Source organism: Podarcis filfolensis (assembly GCF_964270895.1).
Source record: "Podarcis filfolensis genome assembly, chromosome: 14".
Taxonomy (NCBI): Eukaryota; Metazoa; Chordata; class Lepidosauria; order Squamata; family Lacertidae; genus Podarcis; species Podarcis filfolensis.
In genome coordinates this window covers 43,899,107-43,914,570 of record NC_139616.1, presented here as the reverse complement: position 1 = coordinate 43,914,570, position 15,464 = coordinate 43,899,107, and the positions used below count along the sequence as shown (strand labels likewise).

At 47.6% G+C, this 15,464-nt stretch overlaps 1 protein-coding gene across 8 annotated transcripts in view; it reads right to left on the bottom strand.

The window, feature by feature from the left end:
- The window catches only part of LOC310749103 (myosin-11), a 1,537,435-nt gene extending 1,523,011 nt beyond the window's left edge, over positions 1 to 14,424 (bottom strand). For 3 of the 8 annotated variants that reach the window (XR_014541487.1, XR_014541488.1, XM_083585556.1), the window contains exons 1-2: positions 10,533 to 10,793; positions 4,796 to 5,157 (exon numbers count right to left, since the gene is read on the bottom strand). Coding sequence is in view for 6 of the 8 variants with exons in the window: in XM_083585556.1 (XP_083441682.1) it covers positions 4,796 to 5,140 (345 nt within the window). In the remaining 2 variants the exon portion in view is untranslated. Of the gene's footprint in view, positions 1 to 4,795; positions 5,158 to 10,532; positions 11,251 to 14,160 lie in introns of those variants that run through there. The other 5 variants (XM_083585558.1, XM_083585555.1, XM_083585557.1 and 2 more) reach the window with 3 other exon arrangements.
- Positions 14,425 to 15,464: the final 1,040 nt, after the last annotated feature.

Sequence of the window (15,464 nt, the reverse complement as noted above, 5' to 3'; positions counted from 1 at the left end):
GCTTAGTCATGCTGGCCACATGACCCAGAAAAACTGTCTCCGGACAAACACCAGCTCCCTCGGCCACTAAAGCGAGATGAGCGCCGCAACCCCAGAGTCGTTCATGACTGGACTTAACTGTCAAGGGTCCTTTATCTTTACTCTTAACAGTCCTTTCCTTTCCCCCACAACAGAGCTGCAGTTTTGTGAGGGGAGGTAAAGAATCGCTAGCAACATTCTCAACCAAATTACAGTACCCAGAATCCTTTGGGGGAAGCCATGACAGTTCAAGGGATATGAAACTGGTCTAAGTTAAGAGCGTGTGGGGTCAACCAAAATGATCAAGAGGATGGAACAACGAAGGTTGCAGTGTTGGGGGATGTTTTAGTTTAGAGGAAAGGTGTATAAGATGTAACATGACAGCAGACCCTCGAAGTGTCCCTATTTTCCAGGGACATTCCTGGATTTATAGAAGCTGTCCCAGTTTCTGATTTTACCTCAGAATGTTCGTTTTTACTTGGGACGTCCCTATTTTCATTGGAGAAATGATGGAGGGTATGGAGTTATGCAACCCCCGAGCCAAGGAGATAAGTAACTCTACAACTTTTAGGAGACATCCGAAGGCAACCCTGTTTAGGGAAGTTTCTTAATGTTTAAGATCTTACTGTGTTTTTATATATGTTGGAAGCCGCCCAGTGTGGCTGCGGCAATCCAGTCAGATGGGAGGGGAAGAAGAAGAAAGAAAAAGAAGAAGAAGAAGAAGTCCCTATTTTCGTCAGAGAAACATTGGAAGGAACGTTATAGAAATTTATAAAATTACGCATGATGCAAAGAAAAGAAAGTTTTCTCTCTCATAACACTAGGACTCAGGGGCATCCAATAATGCATAAACTTGGAAGTTTTGGGACAGACAAAAAGTACTTTTTCACACACTTCATAGTTAAATGATGGTGGGGTTGCCATATGCCTGGGAAAACCTGATCATGTCCTCTTTTGGGGAGGCAACATGCCCATCCAGACGGATTTTTACATTTGAAAGGAAATGTCCGTTTTGGGGGGCTCAGGCTCGGCCTGCGCAGCCGCACCTACGTCCACACGCCTTTTTCCACACAGCTCAAGCTAGCAGCAGCTGGGGCTGTCCTATTTTTTGCTCTTCAAGATAGGGCAACCCTATTTATGGAACTCTCACCTGCAGCAGGCAACAAGGGCCACGAACCTGGCTGACTTTTAAAAAGGATTGGACAAATTTGCAGAGAATAAGCAATCGGTGGCTGGTAGCCAGTTTGGCTAAACTTTGCCTCTGCCAACAGAGGTGTGGTGCTTCTGAATAGCAGTTGTTGGAAACCACAGGAGGGGAGACTTCATCTTGTGTTCGAATCCTGCATGTGGGTTTCCCACGGGCATCTGCTTGGCCAGTGTGGGAAGAGGATGCTGGAACAGATGGACCATTGGCCTGATCTAGGAGACCTCTCCATGTGTGTGTATTTGACTGAGTTGACAGTCTCACTGTCGCCCACTTACTGCATTTCAGTCAGCAAAGGACTCTTGAAGCTAAATAAACCTCTTTCATTTTTTCCGTATCGCAGCAATTATGCACAGCGGCAAACAACTTGACACCTGCACCTACAAGAAATAGGGGTAGCCAAGCAGTGGCCCCTCCAAAGGTTCTTGGGCTCAAACTCCCAGCAGCTCCAGCCAGCAGTGTCAATGGTCAGGGATAATGGGAACCGTAGCCTAACAATATCTAGAGTGCACAGGTTAGCCAACAATGCTGAAGAACATAACAAAGGCCTGTCCCGTTCCCCTCAACGGCCAACGATTCAAGCAGAATGTGAGGGCTACAGTTCTCTTTTCCCATGGCTCCATTTAGACACCTTGCCCTCTGGGAATTTGTCTGATCCCCCTACTAAAACAGGCTGCCGCCATCACTATTTCTTGTGGCAGTGAGTTCCACAGTTCAACTACATGAAGCGGTGTCTGTCCTGAATTTCCTATCGTGCAGCTTCGTTGGAGGAGCCCAGTGGGTTCCAGAGAGGGAGTTCTATCACGTCTTTCTCCCACAGTAGAATTTTACCATCACACATGTCAGGAACAACACAGGTCTGTGTCTCAACGTGGGACGCTTAAGATCATTGTCAACAGTAAGAGCACGGATACTATTCTAGGATAACCATGCAGGTTTTTTATTATGCACTACTTCACACATTTTTTTCAGGGGTGACCTCTTCTTCCCTCCGCCCCCATCTTCCTCCCTTCTCTCTCTCTTCTTCCCCAAGCATCTGTGCAAAATTTGGGATCAAGGCACCTGGTTCATGCACCCACTGAGGGCATTTCTGCAACAACTCCAATTCTCTCCACCGCCACCCCCAGTTTTCTAATCTCTTATTAAAGCTCCCAAGTATGTAATTATACAAAAACCATCCGAGGCTGACCTTTTAAATCAACTCACTATGTCCTTGAGCACAGATTTGAAGCCTGGGGTTTCCCTTTCTTGACCATATTAGGAGACGGCCCAAACTTTTCACACAAACTAAACACTTTATATGGCATGAAAGCAAATGCAGAAATATCTGTTGGCAGTGCTGAGGACCAGAACAGCTCAGATGCCCTGGGCTGAACTGCATAGGTTCAGTAAGTCCGTAGCAACTCATTCTTCAGTGCTCTGTTTTGGCTCTGAAGGGGGGTTTGCTTTTTTTTTTTCCTCCAGAAGAGCAGAGTACATCCTACCTTCAAGGGCTGTCAGCCTACGCCTGTTTACAGAATCAATCCAGCCTGGGCAATTGTCACAGCTAAATCCACAATGGCAGGTGATGAGGGCTTTAGCTCGCCTTACTTGCAAGCATCCCAGAAATATCTTGCTGGCTGTTCCGACTACACTAGACAGGCCTCTTGGTCCAAACCACAGGGGGTTGGACTAGATGATCCTCAGGTCCCTTCCAACTCTACAATTCTGTGATGGTTGGATACTCCCATTCTATGTGTACATTCTATGCATATAATAATAAATTATTAGACATCATCTTAAAAAGCAGAGACATCACCATGCCAACAAAGGTCCATATAGTTAAAGCTATGGTTTTCCCAGTGGTGATGTATGGAAGTGAGAGCTGGACCATAAAGAAGGCTGATCGCCGAAGAATTGATGCTTTTGAATTATGGTGCTGGAGGAGACTCTTAAGAGTCCCACGGACTGCAAGAAGATCAAACCTCTCCATTCTGAAGGAAATCAGCCCTGAGTGCTCACTGGAAGGACAGATCCTGAAGCTGAGGCTCCAATACTTTGGCCACCTAATGAGAAGAGAAGACTCCCTGGAAAAGACCCTGATGTTGGGAAAGATGGAGGGCCCAAGGAGAAGGGGACAACAGAGGGTCAGATGGTTGGACAGTGTTCTCGAAGCTACCAACATGAGTTTGTCCAAACTGCAGGAGGCAGTGGAAGACTGGAGTGCCTGGCGTGCTCTGGTCCATGGGGTCACGAAGAGTCGGACACGACTAAACGACTCAACAACAACAAATTGTTATTATTATTGCACAGCCTCAGCCTGTCCTCAGGCACAGTTTTAGCACTGAAACATACTTGTTTGCCCTGCCTGGTGACCTTAACAGGGAGAGAGACAGGGTTGCACAGTGGCTGTTGACACCATTGAACATTGCAGGTTTTGAGTGCTGTGTGTGTGTGTGTGTGTGTGTGTGTGTGTGTGTGTGTGTGTGTAATTTAACTGCTTTGCTGTTTGCCGCCCGGATAGGTGTTTAATTAATAAATAAATCAAAACCCAACAGCTCCCAGTCACCAACTGAAAGGCAAAAGCCTTTGGATCCAATTCAAGGTGCTCACTTTAGTATTTAGAGCCCTATACGGCTCAGGCACCAAATATGTGAAACAGCACTCCCTTCTCTACAGACCCTCTTGGGTGCTAGTACTGGTCAAGTGGTACTTCCACTGGCCTCCGAAGCTCAGAGTGGGGTGGCCTGGGTACAGTTAATTCTCTGTGGCAGCCTCTAAGATATGACAGCCATCTTCAAATACCTCAAGAGCCGTCACATGGAAGAGGGGGAAAGTTTTGTTTTCTCCTTCTCTGAAGGGCAGGACTCGAACCAATGACTTCAAATTATAAGGAAGGAGATTCCGACTCAACATCAGGAAGAACTTTCTGACAGTGGAACTATCTCCCTCAGGAGGTTGTGGGCTCTCCTTCCTTGGAGGAATTCAAGCAGAGGTTGGAGGGCCATCTGTCATGGATGCTTTGGTTTAAATTCCTGCATTGCAGGGGGTTGGACTGGATGACCCTTGGGATCCCTTCAAACCCTACGAACCCTAAGGCCTTCTCGGTGGTGGCACCCGTCCTGTGGAACGCCCTCCCACCAGATGTCAAAGAGAACAACAACTACCAAACTTTTAGAAGACATCTGAAGGCAGCCCTGTTTAGGGAAGCTTTTAATGTTTGATGTATTACTGTATTTTAATATTTGGTTGGAAGCTGCCCAGAGTGGCTGGGGAGGCCCAGCCAGATGGGCAGGGTATAAATAATAAATTATTATGATGATGATGATTCTAGGATTCTATTATTGTAAGCTGTGGGTTCCCTCCCCAGAGAGGTCCTCCTGGCACCTTCACTACACATCTTCTGGGTGAAGACACACCTCTTTTTGACACTCGAGATCTGTATTTTCAGGACCCACCTCACTGTTATGATTTAAAGCTGTTTTAAACTGTTTCAGATACCGTGTTGTGATGTTGTGACCTGCCTCAGGGCGAGTCACAAATCGCCACCGCAATAGGTGGCGCATGCAGCCCACGGATCAAACACAGACTTACGTAAATGAGGCCAGAGAAGTATCTCTCTCTGAGGTTGTGCAGGACGGAGGCTTCGTTGAGGCAGGTCAGCTCGGCCATGTCTTCCACCTTGGAGAACTTGGGGGGGTTCATCTTCTGAATGTCGTCCTTGCTGCAAGTCACCTTCTTCCCATTCTCCGCTAGCTCCACCAGCACCTCGTCCCCTTTCTCCTCCTTGATGCTGGCTGCCTCGAACCCATGCTTCTCGGATGGGATCCACACAAGCTTTTTGGCCGACCAGTCCGCCTGGGCCACCGTGCTGTTGAGGATGTTCTTGTCCACAAAGAGGAACTTCTCGTCATCGCTCAGCTGGCCTTTCTGTGCCATTTTGACTTAATGGGCACCTGAGAGAAATAGTTAAAAAAAAAGTTTTTAAATTATTGTTATTATTATTATTATTATTATTATTAATTGAATTTATATACAGTGGTACCTCAGGTTAAGTACTTAATTCGTTCCCTAAGGTCCGTTCTTAACCTGAAACTGTTCTTAACCTGAAGCACCACTTTAGCTAATGGGGCCTCCCTCTGCCGCCGTGCTGCCGGAGCCCAATTTCTGTTCTCATCCTGAAGCAAAGTTCTTAACCTGAAGCACTATTTCTGGGTTAGCTGAGTGTGTAACCTGAAGCGTATGTAACCTGAAGCGTCTGTAACCCGAAGTACCACTGTACTGCCCTATACCCGGGGGTCTCAGGGCAGTTCACAGAATAAAATCAACATATAAAACCACAAAATACATAATGAAAATAAAAACGACAACCCAATAGCCCCCCCCCCCGAATAAAATATTTTTAAAAGGGCATAGGATGTAAATCGGATCAACCAAAGGCCTGGTTAAAAAGGAATGTTTTTGCCTGGGGCCTAAAGGTATTTATTGAAGGCACCAGGCAAACTTCCCTGGGGAGAGCATTCCACAGACAGGGAGCCACTGCAGAGAAGGCCCCGTTCTCATGTTGCCACCCTCCAGACCTCTCGAGGAGGAGGCACACGAAGGAGGACCTCAGAAGATGATCTCAAGGGCTGGGTAGGTTAATATGGGAAGAGGCGTCCTTGAGGTATGGCGGTCCTGAGCCGTTTAAGGCTTTATAGGTCAAAACCAGTACTTTGAATTGGGCCCAGAAACTAATTGGTAGCCAGTGCAGTCGGACCAGGATCGGTGTAATATGCTCAAACCGTCTTGCTCCGGCAACAAAAAATAATTTTGCACAACTTAGTTCACCAACCTAGTGCACCCTCCAAGTGCTTATGACTACAACTCCTATACTGTAGCTGGGATGGCTCAGTTGGCAGAGCATGAGTCTCTTAATCTCAGGGTTGTGGGTTTGAACCCTCTGTTGGGCAAAAGATTCCTGCATTACGGGGGGGTTGGTCTAGATGACTCTGGTGGTCCCTTCCAATGCTATGATATACTTCTTTTATGTTTATTAAGTGTTTTGGGGAAAACCTGATAAACGTTTCAAGTCCATTGGGACTGCAAACAATCACAATGAACTATGGAGGAGCATTAAGATATTTTATATGGAATAGCCTACCCATTTCAAACCATTCCATCTCTCCAAAGGTTTCTGTGTATTTGTGAGTTTGGTCCTCCCTGTACAAGAGGAAAAAGTTGCCAAGAGGCAACAGAAGGATAATGGGTCGAATTTCTCTTTGGCGGCACGTAAATGAGACGTCTGTTTTTCTGCTAGTCCAACAGTTCAAACACCGGCAGGCCCATCTTAAGTCTTTATGAGATACCCGCTTCTTTTTGAGATAGCAACACATTGTTGAGAGGGAGGGTGTCTTGTGCGATGTGGCCTTCACAGCCACGAGCACCGCTTCAGCATATTTTGAAATTTATTTGCTTTATTAATTAAATCTGCAGCCTGCGCTTGGGGTTTTCTCTTTTGAAAGTAGGACCTACGCCACACAAACTGTCGCCGAACGGAGTGGGAGGGGGGTGGCCGAAAGAGATCGCCCGGCCGCCTTCCTTTTAAGCTGACGGAGCTTTAAAGGCGAACCCAGATCCCCGTAACTAAAGAGTCCAAGTCGTTTGCAAAGCTCCCTGGATCTGTTTGCAAGAGGTCCACGTAGGCTACCATATATGGGCATGTTCTGCTCATTACTAGCCGATCGGCCAAAAAAAGAAAAAAAGGAAATCCAGCGATAACAAGTTCAAAACAAAGACCTTTTAGGGAATAACGAAGTCCTTTGCCATGTCGGACAATTAAAAAAATGGTACCGTTCGTGTCTGAGACAGCGTGGCTGATGAGCCTAATCAGACAAGTCGATATTTTGAGGAGGACAGGACCTGAGGGGGCCACCGTCAAGAAGACACTGGGAATTAACGCGTCTCTCAAAACCTCGACTTGTTTGGTGCCGAGTTAGTGAAAAAGAGGCGTTTTTCGGACAGATGGTTTTTGCCCTCAGAGTTTTTTGAGGTTCTTTTCTCTCACAGATCTGTCCTCCCTTGCAGGGTGGGTGTTGCCAGCCGCTTCAAGCAAGCACCCACAGGTGGGGGGCGCTCCAGAGGCAAATTTGCATATGCTAAGGTATGCTAATTTGCCTCTGGGCAAATTAAGATGGCAGGCAGCTGAGGTCTTGCCAGCTTTGCAAGTGCGCCCGGCCGCCCTGTAAACAAAGTAATAAAAAAAGAGAGAGAGTTTTTAGGAAAGAAAAGGAGAATATGCCTCAGCCCTCTGAGGTACTCCTTGACAATGCTCCTGCTCTGAGGCACTGTTTAATAACAGGCACATCGGCCATTATGCAATGTATTTAATTGCATAGGATCCTGGGAACTGTAGTTTGTTGTGGGTGCTAAGTGTTATTCGGAGGCCCCTATTCCACACACATCCCAGCTACAAAATCCACAGTGTTTTCACAGTTAATCCCTCTTCGAGGGGAACCCGGGGAAATGTAGCACTGTGGGAAGAATAGGAATCTCCCGACAATTCTCAGCGCCCTTAACAAACTACAGCTCCCAGGTTTCTTTGTGGGAAGCCATGACAGTTAAAGGGGCATCACAGAGCTTCAAATGTGGATGTGGCGGAGGATTATACAAAATGAATCTTTTAGGTGTGCTTCAGGTGCTACACTTTCCAGGTGTTCAACCTAAAAAGAATTTAATGAACGAAGGAGAAAAACACACACCAGTTTGTTTCTGGGCCAATCCAAGGTGCTCATGTTAGTGTTTAAAGCCCCAAGCAGCTCAGGGCCTGAATACCTGAAAGACATACCCTCCAACATTTCTCTGATGAAAATAGGAACGTCCCATTCCCTAACGATCATTTATACTCTGCACATCTTAATGGGTTGCCCCAAGCTACTCTGGGCAGCTTCCAACATATATAAAAGCATAAAGCATAAATAACAGCAGCAACAACGTCCCTATACAGGATTGCCTTCAGACCACTCGGGGGTTGGATAACTCCACACCCTCCAACATTGCTCCAATGAAAATTGGGACGTCCTAAGGAAAAGCGGGACATTTTGGGATCAAATCAGAAACCGGGACGGCTTCTCTAAATCAGGGATGTCCCTGGAAAATAGGGATACTTGGAGGGTCTGCCTGAAAGACCACCTCCTTCCTTACAGACACCTGAAATGTATATTTTTAAGACCCACCCTAGTCCGATTGTAAATGACTTTATCTGATTTCAATCTCGCATTTTTACATTGCTGTAACCTGACTGTGGAGGAGGACAATGATGATGATGGTGACAAGAATAAGAATATAGCCACAGAGCTAAGAGGGAGACCTGGGAGACCCGAGTTCAAATCCCCACTCAGCTATAAAGCGCCCTGGGTGACCAGACACTGTGCCTCTCAGCCTGCCCTGCCTCTCAGGGTTGTTGTGGGGGTTATATGAGGAGGGGGAGAACCACATAGGCCATCTTGAGCGCCCCTTGAGCAAAAGGAGAGCCATCAATGCAGTAAATATATAACAAAGAGTGGCTGCAGCTTCTTGTCAATGGGGACCTCGTCTGCAAGCCCCGCTGTGGCCATGTAACAGCATGTGGAATCGCTCTTGTGCAGTGGCGTAGCGTGGGGGGTGCAGGGGGGGCCGGCCGCACCGGGCGCAACATCTGGGGGTTAGGGTTAGGGGGCGCAAATCCACGGTTAGGGGGCGCAAATCCACGGGTTAGGGGGCGCAAATAACTTGCCTTGCCCCGGGTGCTGACAACCCATGCTACGCCACTGCTCTTGTGTGGAGCGCATAGGAAGCTTGTGAGCATCATCTGCTACGACCCCCAATGCTGTTGCTTTCCTTTACTGCCATCTACTGACTTTCCCCTTCCTTTGATTTGAAGCCTTAATACTTTCCTTTGCCTTATTTGTCCTTCTGAGGATGAAACAAAACAAACCAGTAACCAAATGTCACCAGAAAAAAAGGACGCCCTTGGAGCTGCCTCAGCTCCTTCTGGACAGATCTGACTTTTTAACCTTTTAAAAACCAAAAGAAAAAAGAAAAAAAAACAGGTTTTTGCTTGACTATGACCATCTCTCCTGTAAGGTAGGGCCTTATCATGCATGATAACGAAGGGATGGGATGGGGTGGGGGGAGAGAAAGCCAATTCAGTTTACATTGAAAGGCGACCTTAACAAATGCACATTTTCCTAAACCAAATGCAAACCGAGGGACAGCCACCAATCAAAACCCTCACCCTTCTGAGTTTTGCAGTGCAGTCTTCCAACCAAGCAGTGTTAGGATAAAGTATGCACATATTAGTAAATATTATGCGTATATTTGTCAACGCTGCATGCAAGAAATGTGTTTATTCTGAAAAATCAGCACTAAAACGCTGAGGTTTTTTATTTTTTTAGGCAGCAAATTGTTGCAGAGGCACAGAAAACTGAATTTAGGGGGGAAATGAGAAACTAAGAAAACTGAAAATTGACAGATACTCTCATGCCTGCTGACAGCCTTCCCCAACTTGTTGCCTGCCAGATTTTATTGGACTCCAACTCCCACCGGTCCCAGCCTTCATGTCCGATGGTTAAGGAGGCTGGGAGTTGTAGTCCAACAACCTCTGAAGAGCGACAGGTCAAGGAAAACCTGGGATTTATGCTGCAATCCAAGATCAAACGAGTAGATGGCTTGAATACATTTGCACCAAGATCGCCGATTCATTAGGGGAATTTGAACCATCTGTGGGACTCATTCATCACTGTAATAACTGGCAACAAATCCTTTCTCATGTCAGTAGCTTGTTAAAAGGCAATTTGCCAAGATGAAAAATGTCAAAATTCAGTTACTTGCCATGAATGATTTCTCAGCATATATTTTCTTTTTAACAAAGCTGCAGCAGAATCTCTGCTTCTTAAAGCCTCGTATAACATAATTAACTCTGCAAAGATTTTCATTCTTAACCTTGTCCCTGTACATGAAAGGCACACTTTACACACCTTGCCTCTGAGTGGTTTTGGTAAGAACAATTACTTAGCCATTTAAGAATATTACACCCTTCCTCCTTACAAATTGCATTTTAAAAACAAAACAAAACCCACCCTAAAAAAAGCAGTAGCAAATCTCCAGGAAGCTCAGCACACTGGGAACCCACCTGCTAAAGAAAGTTCTATATGCCAAGCCATGGCGGTTTCTACATCCGCCCCAAATGAACCTCCCTAACTGCATCTTACAAAGAGGAGCAATTAATTTCAGGCTGATAGGGCTCGCTTTGAACTCACAGCAGCCCTGGCTTAAGCAGGAGAATTCATTTGCTGTCAAAAAGAGTACTTACAGGGGTCCAATTGGGAAAGCAGAAAATGTCTTGGGAGAGTCCGGAACTGATACTGCTAACAGCTGGGGCAGACCAAGGCTGCTCTCCCTTTGCAACCTCCCTATATAGAGGCAGACTGACTCCCATGGGGAGGGTCCCCAGAGACCGCCCCCTGCTGGAAAACCCTGGCACTACCTGGGGGGGCCCCTAACAAATAAAGAAACTGTCTGTACATTCTCAGGTTCAGTTTTCAGCTGTGGCTAAAACAGATCTCACTACCACCTCCCAATAAATTGGGGTTTCTGTCTTTTGTTCGTCATGGCTTGCGGGAGAGGTTTGTGTGATGTCTCAGAAATTATCAGACTCCTCTCTCACGCTCACTTCTTAATAAGCCATTTCCCAGAAATAATGGAGGGGGTGTTATTTGGTCTGCAAAGCAGCAATATGACCCTTCTTAACCCCTTCTTGATTTCCCATGTCTCTGGGTTTACAGCAAAAGCGGGAGAGAGGGAGACAGAAAGAGAAGCATCAGTTAGGAAGGATTAAGAGTGGAGACTCCCAAATTTCCCCCCCCCCTTGCCATAAAAACAGTGTTATCTCTCATCGGCCTTTTGATGCCCGGCTCTAAACATAAGATCAAAGTATGCTCATTTCCATGAGAAGGGTCTCGTCCATGGAAGTGGGAGGGGGAGACGAAAGGTCCCTCTTCCCAAGCCAAGCCAAGCCCTGGAAGGAGAGGTCTCCCCACATCTCCCACGTGTTTATGTAACATTTGGGAACCTTGGGCCGTTTTAAGCCCGGCCTGTCTCTGGGGAGCGAAAGGGTCGTTTTTTTCCCAGCTCCTGCCCCAACCAGCTCTCTGCCGAAGCGGCTGTTTTGCAGGGAATCCCAGCCTCCTGAGAAAGTACTGCACATAATTTATATATATAAATACCTCCCTCTGTCCTTAAATGGGAAAAGATAACTGTTAAATGGCTTGTGGCATTGGAGCGTGGGGGGAGCAGGGGGGAAAGAGGGAGGGATGGAGGGAGGATGGAATGGGTGCCTCCGGTGTTGTGGAAAGAAGAAGAGGCAGGCAGGACCAGCTGGCAGAGGAGGAATGAAGGACAGAGGTGCCTGCAGCCAGCTTTGGGGAGGGAGGAATCTGGTCCTCATCAAGGCCGGCAGAAGTTTCAAAAACAAAACAAAATTCTATGCATTTGGACTTCCAAACTCTCTCTCTCTCTCTCTCTCTCTCTGCATCTCCCTTGCCTGGGCCTGGGCTTCTCAGACATCCCAAAAAGGGAACGCAAGGATCCTCCAGGAATTCCCATCAACATACCGGATACAAAATGCCCCACATGCAGCAGCAGCCTAAATATGGAGCCCCATGTCAAAAGCAGAGGACCGATGGACCAGGGTGGGCGGGCAAGGAGACGCAAAGAGTTTTGCAGGAACCAAAGGTGGAGGAGTTCTTGAGACGCAGCAAGGCTTGCTAACTTCTGCAGGAAGGTGCCGTGGACCACCAGGCCAGGACTGCGTCTGCACTGAGCAGAAACGGTTCCTGAGTTTTCACAGCAAAGGATCTTTCCCAAGTCCTACCTGTACGTAATCCCTTGGTCCATCTGGGACAAGTCACTTGATCTATACTCACCTGGGCCCAAAGAAACACAACCATCACCCTTCTCTTCCCCATTTGACCCTGAACTTCGTCTCAACGTCACCACAGCAATCCTTTATTTAATAGCACAGCAATGTTATTGATAACCGGCACGGTCCTGTGTCTTTGCTTTTCTGTTAATGCCTTTGCAAAATGCTTGTTTTGAAACTCTGCACAAAAAGTATTTTTGAAAGAGTCCATCTAGCTCAGTACTGTCCACACGGACTGGCAGCAGCTCTCCAGGCAGAGAATCTGAGTCTCAGCTGGAGAGATCAGGGAATGAAGTTGGAACCTTCGACATGCAAAGCAGGGGCTCTGACACTCCCTCCCAAAATAAAGGAAGATTCTAGTCTTCCTTGTGCAGACTTAAATAGAGCAGAGTTAAATAGGAATATAGGGGGAGCGATCTTTCACCAAGTTGGAACATAGAATCAGAGAGTTGTAGAGTTGGAAGGGAACCCTGAGGGTCATGTCGTCCAACCCCCTGCAATGCAGGAATCACGACTAAAGAATCCATGACAGATAGCCATCCAACCTCTGCTTAAAAACCACCAAGGGAGGAGAGTCCACCACCTCCTGAGGGACTCTGTTCCACTGTCAAACGGCTCTTACTGTCAGAAAGATGTTTAGTCGGAACCTCCTTTCTTGCAACTTGAATCCATTGTTTTTCGGTCCTACCCTGGTCCAGAGAGACCAGGGTTACGTAGACCTGGATTGGCAGTATGGTGCCTAGAGACACCGCCAAGTGTTCTCAGGGCCCCTTCCCCTCTACACATACACATGCTGAAATTAGGCATGGGATAAAAGCCTTCCATTGTCTCCAACTCAAGGCTTTTCTCAAGCCTAACAGATGCGGAGAGGTGAGACTGGCCTTCCTGCAATTCTCGCATTTCGCCTATGCTTTCCAAGTAGCTCATTCCCCCTCCCAACCTTAGGGTTTTGAAAACCACACTTTTTCCAAACTCAATAGCTGGCCAGGGATGGAGTGTGAGCATGTACATGCAGGGTTGCTGCACATGAACGATGCCCATAACACTCCCCTTTTGTTTTCAGGTGTGTTCACGGGCCCCGCAAAAGGTTGAAGACCCCTAGTCCACACTGACCCACTTCAAGTCTCTGGGTTTTCAGACTGAGGTTTTTCCCTGGAGATGCCAGGGCTCTGGAGCCGATGTTCTCTGCTACTGAGCTATGGGCCATTCCGTTCCGTGGTGCTACCCTCAACGATGGCTAATGGAAGGTCCTTCCCAAGGCCAGAGAGCTCTGCTGTCCTAGTCTTCTCTTCCTAAAAGATGCCAGGTGTTTGGAGGTGATGGACATCACTGCTGAGACACACCGCCAGGAAGGATGTACAAAACTGGGCTAGGTGGAATCATACAGGAATATCCAGGTGGCTCATATGGGAATCAAACCCATGACCTTGGGGTTATCAGCACCACGCTTTCACCAACTGAGCTAACAGGCTCCACAATGCATCTTCTGAAACAGTTTTGGATGTCGCAAAAGCCCAGAACTGCAAAGAGAAACGAGGGACTCAAAAAACAACAACAACCTTTCATTTATGCAAACTAGGAGAAAGCACCTTCTGGCCAAGTTTTCAAGTTATTGCTTTGTAAAGCTGAATGCCCCCTTCGAAAAAGCACGCAACCCGACTGTAGCAACCACCTAAAAAAAAAAAGGCTGTGTGGTGCTCTCCCTGGAAGAGTTATAAAGCTTGTTTCATAACTATCTGCACCTCTCAATGGTCGTAGCTTAAAAAGGAGTGGAAATTCTTTCCCATTCTTTGCATTCACGTACATCCAGAGGCTGCTGGCAGACAAGTGCGCCTAACAGAACAAAGAGTGGCAGATGATTTATAGGGCGATACGGAGCTGAGCTGGAAAGCTTGAGGACTATTCATTGCAGGGCAGGGGCTGAGGGCATGCAGGTCCACAATGAAAGAGAAGCGGAACGCAAGTGCGCTAAATAAAAAACAAGGCGTCCAGCCGTGGCCTGGAAGCTGAGCTCACTTACCTGCGTGTGGACCGTCTAGTTGATGCTGGAGTCTACGGGACTAGGAAGGCTTCAAGTTTAAGTCGGGCAGCTTAGGGAGATGGCGAGCTGTGCCATCAGAGCAGAACACCAAGCAGAACCGAGTAGCAATTGCCAAGGTCAAGCGATTCCGCCCTCAGATGCCAGCTCTGTTCAGATGGGCAGCTGAAAAGTGCGGCTGGGCGATTTGAAAGCATCACGTGTCAATGCTTTACTGAGGCTTGCCGAAATCTCTCAGAAGAGGGCCTCTCGCTGCTGGCATCAGAGGGGAAACCCCTTGCCCAGTTCTACAGACAAGATGGTGCAGAGAACAGGCTGGTGGTGTTCCTCCTCACCAGGTCTGCACAGACCCTAGATGGTGGGTGGGCAAGTACAAGGGGCTTCTGTAGACCAGTGTTCTTCAACAGATGCTGTTGGACTAAACCAGGCATAGGCAAACTCTGGCCCTCCAGATGTTTGGGACTACAATTCCCATCATCCCTAGCTAACAGGACCAGTGGTCAGGGATGGTGGGAATTGTCGTCCCAAACATCTGGAGGGCTGGAGTTTGCCTATGCCTGGACTAAACCAAAAGTATTGTTCTGCTTCCCTTTGGGCCACATCAGTCTTGTCATCTGGGCAGCCCAGGACCTCCAGACACACTGCCCAGGCTTGCGCCCTGGGGAGGTCACTTTGGTGCTGCTAACACAGCAGTTTGACTTCACCCCTGGAGGTGCACTCCGCTGTCTCTCAAGACAGACAGATGCCAACAGCAATTCCCATCAGCCCCAGCCAGCTTGGCCATTGATGAGGGATGATGGGAGTTGTAGTCCAACAGCATCTGACTGCAGACCCAAGGTTGGGGAACTCTAAAACTTAAAACCCCAACTACTCATGACATCAGCTACTGTAGCATGGGGTGGCTCCTCCTGAACAATCCCCTCCTGGCAATTATGACATTTATATCACATCCTTCCTCCAAGGCTGGCACACATCGTCCTTGTGCTCCCGTCTGATTTTATCTTGCAACAAACCAGGGAGGTCAAGATACAGGGGAGCCTCCTGGGGAGATTCAGGGCCGAGTGAGGATTTGAATCCAGATCTCCTAGTTTGCAACGTGAAGCGAAAGACAAAGTGGCCCTCCTTCCTAATTCAATGTACAGAAGCCAGCCTGACTGGCAGCTGAAACTTAACTTTTAACACTGGCAATAGGACAGTGTCCTACACTGCATCTGAAGGCAGCAGGCTAGCTTAGGGGGCAAGGGGCAAGCACTGCAAGACGCAGTTTCCCTTTGGCAGACAGGCTC